The sequence below is a fragment of the Centroberyx gerrardi genome, chromosome 12 (assembly GCF_048128805.1).
Source record: "Centroberyx gerrardi isolate f3 chromosome 12, fCenGer3.hap1.cur.20231027, whole genome shotgun sequence".
In the NCBI taxonomy this organism is placed as follows: domain Eukaryota; kingdom Metazoa; phylum Chordata; class Actinopteri; order Beryciformes; family Berycidae; genus Centroberyx; species Centroberyx gerrardi.
The window spans coordinates 19,764,113-19,773,565 of NC_136008.1; the positions used below are offsets into that span (position 1 = coordinate 19,764,113).

The window sequence follows — 9,453 nt, forward strand, 5'->3', positions numbered from 1 at the left end:
ATAAAACGCCAAGTTTGTTTGACTTTCCAGACAGATTACCAGTTGGTGATTGCAACATTTTCATCACATCTCCAAATTCTGACAATAATTTCTGAGTGTATCCAAGCAAGTGATGTTGGCCTATTACATCCATATTGTAGTAACCTCGGCTTCAGGAACGTGGAAAACAAAACAAGTCTAGATATTTTCCCCATGTATTTCTTGGGAGGTGGTATCCTGGGTGCTGACGTTACATGGCACAGCCCAACCCCCAATATAATGTGAGGAAAAGTCGAGGCGCAGATAAATACGGAGCAGTTGAGCGCGGTGCGCAGACGCGTCAGGTGCGCACCGGGAGGACTCCAAGACGCACAGCGGCAAAACGGATAAACTGACTGATAAATGTTGTACACACAACTGGATGGGACTCGTTTAGCTGTTATATTACTTATATTGACGGATAAGATCAACAAAGCTTAGGATAGAGGAGTTTTGTTCACGCAAAATACAACGCCATGAGAACTCTCCGCCATAAAGCAGCTGGGGGACTTGCGGTGATGCGTGTGCCATGCGTTTACGCACAGACGTCCCATCGGTGAATCTGATAAAAGTGTGAAGTTGATCTGGAAGAAAAAAACATGAACGTGTCAGAGTTTGGCTTCCCTTTGGAAGAGCCGACGAACCGCAGCAGACTGGAGGAAGAGGATCAGAAACTTTTATTCGGGATCGGCACGGATAATTTAATCACGCTGCTGGTTTTCGGGCTCATCTTTACGCTCGGCGTGGTGGGGAACTCCATGGTGATCACCGTGCTGGCCCGGAGTAAACCGGGGAAACCGCGGAGCACCACCAACATTTTCATCCTCAACCTCAGCATAGCAGACCTCTCCTACCTGCTCTTCTGCATCCCTTTCCAGTCGACCATCTACATGATGCCGACATGGGTGCTGGGCGCCTTCATTTGCAAATTCATCCATTATTTCTTCACCGTGTCCATGCTGGTGAGCATCTTCACCCTGTCTGCCATGTCCGTGGACCGCTACATTGCCATCGTGCACTCCAGAAAGTCCTCCTCTATCCGGGTGGCCAAGCATGCTTTCATCGGAGTGGTGGTCATTTGGATACTCTCTCTGGCCATGGCCGCGCCTGTGATGTATTACCAGAACATATTTCACAGAGGAGAGAACCACACCTTTTGCTGGGAAGTGTGGCCAGATCAAAACCAGAAGAAGGTCTATGTGGTTTGCACGTTTGTTTTTGGTTATGTGTTGCCCCTTCTGCTGATTTCCTTCTGTTACGCGAAGGTAAGCAAAATCCCTGTAATAGGCTAAGTTTAACTATTCACATGGTTCATGTTGATCAAAAGTATGGCAATTATTTAACAATCAAAATTATATCTTACCTTTATTTCTTTGCTTACAGGTTTTAAATCACTTACACAAAAAACTCAGAAATATGTCCAAAAAGTCAGAGGCATCAAAGAAAAAGGTATGTATTAAACAAAACCTGTTGATGAAGGGTTGGAGGGGGGTGAGGCATTACACATAATGAGATTACAGCAATCTAATTACAAACTTAGTGACTGTAACTGGTTTTAATTCCTGAATAAAACATTAGATAACAGATGGGGTGCTTTGAAAACTATTGGCATAGTTAGTTGTTGAATTATTTGCATTGGATTTCACAGTCCAGTAGGCTGTAGCTGTTTCTTTTCTTGGCAGCCATATGATTAAAACAAGAGCTCATTATTATGGGCCATTAGGAGGGTGTGTGACAGTTTCATTGACCTATACATTATTCAGCAAGGGACAAGGCTGCACCATATACACCCATATACCTCCAAATTACCCCAACTCAACACCTGAACAGCCCGGCACGGGAAAGTTTTCTTCTTTTTTAGGTAATTATTTAGTGACAAAATAATTGCATGGTGATGTAGAGTACTAGAACTCGAAATAGACACTGCATTGGTCTCTCATAGTTAATTTGGCACACTTGATCAAAGTGGCCAAGAGGAAATGACTGCCCTCTACCCTTCATTATTCCTGGTGATGGTCATTTATCTCCCCAGAGTGACAATGACCTGCTGTTGCCCGCTTGATTGTTAATCTGTCTATCCATTGTTCGTTACAGCTGGTCAGTTTAGCAGCAGGATCTGATATATTGTGCTAAGATGAGTAGGGTTAGACCAATATATATATATGTCGAGCCAATATTGGCTTTTTATTAAATATCAGATATGGGACAGTCAATGTCGTCTGCTGCTGATATAATGGAGGTTCCTCTCTGACAACAGCTACATAAAACAGTGCGCAATGATTTTTTTCTTTGCACATTTTATTTATTCATTTAATGTTTCAATGTTTTTTTGTAAATTAATTCTTAATTTAAAGGCAGTAATGTATCCCAGAGTTTCCTCTACCATTGAATCAGTAGCGTGGGTCACCCTGCTTTAAAGAGCTGCTAACACAATAGTCTGGGTTTCAATGATAAGAATACAATTCTGGGGGAAATGCTGTTTTTTTGCATGAAAATGGTCAAATTTGGAAGATATTGAGTATTCATACAAAGTATCGGCTATCGGCAACGTCAGTCTAAAAATATTAGTATCTATATTGGCCTTCAAAAACCTGTATCGGTCTAACCCTATTTCTGCGCCCACACAGAAACCTGGTCTGGATGCTAAAGGAAAAGAGGGGTTGGTGAGAATGTCTATGGTTTGCTGGACACCTCCAACACAGATGCTTTATTGAATCAGGCTTAAAGCAACAATTCAAACAGTAAATTCTGATATCTTGATGATTTACTGTAGAATGCCCTCATTCACTCTTTAGTGTACCGATGAGGTGAAACTGATCTGCAGAGGGAATGTGAGAATGACGTTGACAGCTTTATGATAGAAGATAAATGGTTGGCAAACAATGCATATACAATAGAACTAGCCTGTACTGTATATCATTACCTTGGTACTTATTGATATACTGTAAATCATGTGGAAAGAGATAGTATGCACACACTCAACACTAACAAATCTGAGTAGGTATCAACAAATGAGAAAACATGTAAACTGGTGTAATGCTGCCAAAAGTGATGCTATACATTTAAAGCTGCAATATGCAAATTCTTTTTTGAAAAATATACCTGTCTTATGAGTCTAAATCACAAATTAAAGATGCAACAGAGAATAAATTGACATCAGAGGAGTGTGCAGTTTACTCACCTTACTGTACATGATTTCTGGGTATCCACAGCATTTGCAAAACCCAGAAGTACAGAAGTGGCGCCATATTGTTGACATGCATGATAGAGGTAAAACTATCATAGCACTGCAGCTGAGACTGTCGAACAAAGTTTTTCTAAGTAGTTGTTTCTAACTTAGTGAATTAATCAAAGACAACATATAAAGAAAAGATTGGTTTAATTGGGTGTCTTGATCCCTACACGATCGATGAAGCTAGTCTAAGTCAAGACAGCCCAACTTTACTGGTGTTGTGCCAAAATTTATAGTGATGAAAAAGTTTTCCCCTGGCGGCGTGTCCTCGTTTTGTCTTTGATGTGCTGTTTTGCTGTTGCACAAGGAAATTTTCGTGGGGGAAAAGCACTTAATAAATGACGCTTGTTGTTTGAGATAATGTGTGATCTTCATTCACTTTGAAGCAAATAGGTACAGTAGGTTGCTTTCAATGGGCAACTTTAAGTTTCCAAAACATTGTTTTACTGTATGAAAAGCCAGCAATAGGAAAACATTCCACAAATATTGAAATGATGTTACCTTCTTCCCTGGTGTGAAATTGAGGCGAAGACGCTGGCAGGAGAAACACATTTTTTAGACTCTCTGGTTGCTTAAAGTCTTTAAACTCTTTGGTTGCTTTCTCTTCATGTTTCCTAACATGGAATGCTGTAAAAACTAACCCAGCCTTTTCACTGCTGTTGTTACTGTGCCCATGTAGAACACAGCATACCATAATTGTCCCACTCTTATGGCTAGCTAGCGATAGCTATGGTTTGTTAACAATGCTACGCTGTCACTAATGTCAACAATTTGGCCACAGTGATTGATATGAGCTCTTGCAAATACTATTGATTGCAGTCCTCAAAATTCAAACAGGCTACATTTTGCTGCCATTTGGGGCCGCCAATGTACAAATAGTGCAGCTTTAAAGCTGGATGTGCTATCTAAACATTGTGAAAGTATCAAAACGCACGGTCGCCAACTAAACCCACACAATCCATATTAGAAAAGCGAGCCTCTAAACGAGCCGTTTGGACTTCCGTAACTTTGTGGCGTCACAAAGGTTCGCTCATTGTCATTTTTGTAAGAAATAATAGGCTAACAAAGTGTTTTTTTCAAAGCAGTTGAGCGGTTACCATTGTTTATTACCGGAGAGTTTTCCCTGCCTCTTGCTGTTTGTCTGTGGTGTCTCACGTTTCACTCTTGAAACGGTTAGCCAATCAGAACAGAGGGGTCGTTAATATTAATGAGCCTTAAAGACACAACAACAGAAACAGCCTGTTCTTGGCAAGGCTCAGAGAGATGCTGGAAAATGAACGTGTAAATATGGATTGAGAGTGCTTTTGGTACATGACACCACACAAACAGCTTTTAATGGACCTCAAGACAAAATAAAACACTGGAAAGTGGAGAATATGGGACTTTTAACTGGACAATTTGATGAAAATCGAATGAGACAAATGAAAAAACTGCACAGGGGCAGCGTCCATGGAGCAAAGAGAGACAAGTTGTTCCAGTAAACATTGCATAATCTGTTTGTGCACTCCACTTTTGGCCTTGGCAAGCTCACTGTAACACCAGGCCTGTGAAATGTAATGTCAGTGACAGCTGCTGTGGAGAGCAAGTTTGCTCTCTCCGCTGTTCTGAAATGCATCTAGACAAACTTCTTATCAGCCTTCGGCACACGGCAGGGAGCAGGACGCTTGAACTGAAACAAGACAAACTACAAAGCTGAGTCTCAAAAACAAGATGTAAAGATTCCCTAATCCGCTCTGAGAAGGTATTTGTACAAATATTTGACAATCCCATTTTAAGAAAGTTACAACCAAGTCACCAGGCTAGAGTTGAGTCATGACACCTTACAGAGATCCATAGTAGTAGTGGCTAGTTTTAATGGCGCTTTGGAAAAAAATCAGAACTAATATCTCTGACATTTGGTTGAAAAGCATCTTGTGTCAAAGCTTTATTTATGGCCACTGGTTAATGCCCTTGGAGATGAGCGGTGGGGTTCATTTTCCCGGGCAGTCAATAATGTTTTTAATGGATTCTCAGTATAGAGCCAGAGGTTAAGAAGCCACTAATTAGTAGGGTTAGGAGTTTCCTCTCAATCACATGAGTCAGTCAGGCATGCAGACGGCACACAGAGATGGTTATGGATAATTACAAAAACTAATATTTTTCCCTGTCTCCCTGAAGCTGTTTAAATTTATCACTAACAGCATTTGCAAATTGAAGCAGACAACGGTTCATGCTTCAGAAACCTTGCAGCTTCTCTTTGACAGAGATGTTCATCTCAGTTTACTGTAACTACCCCGGTTAAATAAGGATAACTGAGTGATTGAATGAATGAATAGTATCACTCAAGTTTCTCAGCTGTGTCTAGGATATTTTGTACTTTACATTAAAGGAAAAATCCTTATTTTGTGATGAGTGTTGTAATTTACTTTTTTGGTGTACCCACTTTCCCTCAACCTGCCTTGTCTACTTCTACTTCAGTTAGTGATTTATGACAACATGTCTTGTGGCTGCATTGCATTCTGGTCTATTGAGGCTACTCTTGGTGGAGAAATTGGTATCTCTTCTTCTTCAATGATGGGTTTCTCCCTGTATGATTGTTGAACGTTGGTGGAAAAAATGGTGAAAGTCTGGAAAGAAGCTCTTGCTCTTTGATTCTGAGGGACTGACACCAAAACCTGAAGTTTACCATTGATGTTTTAGATAGCTGAAACATTTTCTGCTATCAAACTCCATTGTAGCTGGTGGAAATATATTGAGGTGACGTGACGTTATCTACTTTATATCCAAGGGAATAAGACGTGGACCCAGAAATACAAGGGACATCACCAATAGCTGTGTTTTAACAGTGCTCAAGTGTTGTAGGGTGGATTTTTCCTTTATCAGACTCAATACATTTTTTTTTCTGTCCTGTGCCGTGATGTTCAATTTTGACTTGTATCACTTGAATACATTACTGAACCCGTGAAATGCTAACTAAGAAGAAGATGGACCACTATAAGGTTAATATAGTCTCAATATCAAAAAATCTTGACAGCTGACGATGAATTATTTAACACATTGCTGTGGCCAGCTTACAGCTTTCGACAAAGCAGGGTCACAAAAACAGCCAGTCTGGCGGAAGGGGAAAGGGTGAAAGACATGAATTTTATTATTTCTGTCTTTCTGTGGCAACACTGCTGTTTATATTGAGCTAACTGATGGCGCTCAGGGGTTTGAGGTGGAGTTATGAATGTTTTCTTGAGGCTATCCAAACATATTATTGCCCTCAACATCCTTCCCCACTACAACTGTGGGAACTTCTCCATAGTTACTGTGTCTTTGTGTGTTCGTTAGGGTTAGACCGATATATTGGGCAGATATTGGCCTCTTATTAAAAATCCAATATGGTCCAGTCAGTGTCGTCCAGCTCTGATATGATGGATATGATGCAGTTTGTTTACACAAATAGCACCAGGGTTGTAGTGTATGGCGAGCCAAAGAGTTTGCCAAGCAAAAGCTTAACCTGACTCAATTCAGGTTAAGGGTTCAACATCTGCCTCTTTACACCCATCCTGTAGTTGGATCAGATTACGTTCTGACTTCCAGCCGAAGTTCTCTTGGACAGAGACCATCATTTTCAGGAGTCTCACCCTTAGGCTGCGTTCACACGTAGTGTTTTTTGTGTAGAAAAAGCGCTGCCTGGAGCACTTTTTGTAAGGAGAAATAAAAAGCGGATCACGACAACGTCATCTGACGGTAGCTGAGCAGCTGGCTAGCTGCTAACCAGCTGGCTAGCACTTCTATCAGACAATACAGTGTTGTGCAACAAACAAAGGCTTACCAGATATTCCCAATGCACGTCCAGTATAATCCCATACTGCTTTTATGTGCCTTGTTGCCATAACGGAAATTCACTTATTACAACGTCCAATTTCTCCACCAGCACTTTGACTTTCTCCATATTTGTTGTTGCTATGGGAAACAGCCAGCCTCTCCTTCATCACGATTGGTCGGCTGAGAAAAAAGCGGTTCATGTCACCTGGCGCTTTTCTGAAAAGTTGAACATTTCTCAACTTTTAAAAGCGCTCCGCTCTGCTGAAAAAAACGCCGGCTGCAGCGCTTTTCGGGAGCGGCCGCCTTTTGTGCGTCTTGCGGCCGCTTCCCATTAGTTTTAATGAGAAAAGGGTGCTGGCAGTTGGGGAAGAAACGCTATCTGTGAACGCAGCCTTAATGTGCCTTAGTGTGGTCTAAATACTGTCAGAGGCTTTTCCACCCTGACAAGAATAAAGATACTGAAGATCATCACAAAATGTTGGTTATTGGCAGTTTCAGTCCAAAAAGTACAAAGTGAAGTCATAAATACAGCAGCCTCATTTCCACGCCATACACTTTATCATTCTGTCCATCTCACTCTTCCTGCATCCCTCTCTACTCCTCCCTCCACTCCATATGTCACTAACACCCACATCAGTTATGTGATTTGTGATAGCTACATACTGAGACACCCAAGCTGGACTCGGCGTGGCACGATTCATTTATCATTCATAGCTTTCCTTACACGTCATAGCAGGGAAGGCTGGCGCCGTTTCTAATTAATTTCAGGCTCCTCTATATTTTTTACACTCGTTTGTCTTTACCGTGCTGTGAACCAATTACCTCAGCTGTAAATCCACTCGCTACCTAGGAATGCAGTGGGGAGGCGCAGCAGATTAGGATCCGTGTAATTGGCTTTTTTTGATGATCCTTTCCAGCTGTAGCCTTTGGCTTTACTGACAGCTTTGGCAAAAGAAATAATATCCACCACTTCCCTCCCTAGGAATATGGTTTTGCCATGCCAAGTTATCCAGGGATGTAGAAGGTGAACCCACCTAAATTCAGTTTACACCCCTTTTTAGCCTGAAATAAAACTTTATGCCATAAATTCACAGTACATATATGACGATAGGGCTTTTATGGGGAAAAAGCATAAATTAATGTTTCTCTATCTTAATGTGATATCTCAGTAATACACTGTATGTAATTTGCAAGTATTCTTGACGGATGTTCATGACACATATAAAACCGCACATATTATGGACCTCGAGCGGCAGTCAGTCTCTCATTAGGTGTTCAATGTAAGATCCCCCACATCGCAAATGGATCTGGATGGATGTTAACAGACAGAAATGAGAGAAATGATCCATGTGTCCCTGGTAGATCATTCACTCTGGTGCTCTGTGCTAACACTTTAGCATACACTGTGTTGCGTGGTAGCATGTGGTAAACAGAGAAAATAGTCCCTGGTAGAATGAGATATACTGTAAAGAAAGTAAAAATTAAATGTAGCCAGGTTTACTTTTGGAACTAGGCTATTTCAGGTGAAAGTAGCCCCTGGTAGTTCAAAACTACATTATTTTACATCATATTTTGTGTACATTTTACCAATCAAGAGTTCCTACAAGTTCTCATTTTCTCACGTTTGAGATAATGCTAATGGCCCACTATCACTCAACCTAGTGTATGCTAAAGTGTTGGTGTCTTTGTTCTGGTCACTTAATGGGTTAGTTGACCAATGGACCAGTCTTTAAAAAACTTGGTGTATTCCTTTAACCTGAATACAAGTATGGCATGTCAGTGTAGCCATTTTTGTCCTTGAGGGCACTAACTATATGTTCCCTACCCCTCTCTCTTCTCCGTTCCTCATGTGTGAATCCCAGACTGCCCAGACGGTGCTGGTCGTGGTGGTGGTGTTCTGCCTGTCGTGGCTCCCGCATCACGTTGTTCACCTCTGGGTGGAGTTTGGGACCTTCCCGCTGAACCAGGCCTCCTTCGTGTTGCGGGTGGCCGCCCACTGCCTGGCTTACAGCAACTCCTCCGTCAACCCGGTCATCTACGCCTTCCTGTCGGAGAACTTCAGGAAGGCTTACAAGCAAGTGTTCAAATGTCAGATCGGTACCAGCGACTCCCCGCTCAACAACGTCAAGGAGATCCGCAGCAAAGCGGACACTCCGCCCTCTACTAACTGCACCAACGTTTGACTGACAAGGTGTGGCTGGTGATATGAAAATAACTTCATTATGGCAATGTGCTGCATTTATGACTGTCACATTGAGACAAAATCTTCAGACATGAATGGATGTGGATTTTTTTGGTGTGGGTAAGTATGGTTGCTTGTGTATCAGCTACAGCTGCACTGTTCCACATAAGCGCTGTTCACTCTACCTGCACCACTGTGGCTACTGGACTGTAACAGAGGACATGACAAT

General features: G+C 41.8%; 1 protein-coding gene across 1 annotated transcript; it reads left to right on the forward strand.

The window, feature by feature from the left end:
* Positions 1-617: 617 nt before the first annotated feature.
* LOC139914212 (galanin receptor type 1-like) lies at positions 618-9,225 on the forward strand. The gene is made up of 3 exons (XM_071902474.2): positions 618-1,283; positions 1,402-1,467; positions 8,905-9,225. Exons 1-3 carry the CDS (start codon positions 618-620, stop codon positions 9,223-9,225), a joined length of 1,053 nt encoding a protein of 350 aa, XP_071758575.1.
* Positions 9,226-9,453: the final 228 nt, after the last annotated feature.

Coding starts and splice junctions, on each gene's coding strand:
- LOC139914212 (XM_071902474.2), top strand. CDS start 618: ATGAACGTGTCAGAGTTTGGCTTCCCTTTGGAAGAGCCGACGAACCGC. Junction 1,284..1,401: donor TTTCCTTCTGTTACGCGAAG/GTAAGCAAAATC, acceptor CTTTGCTTACAG/GTTTTAAATCACTTACACAA. Junction 1,468..8,904: donor CAGAGGCATCAAAGAAAAAG/GTATGTATTAAA, acceptor TGTGAATCCCAG/ACTGCCCAGACGGTGCTGGT.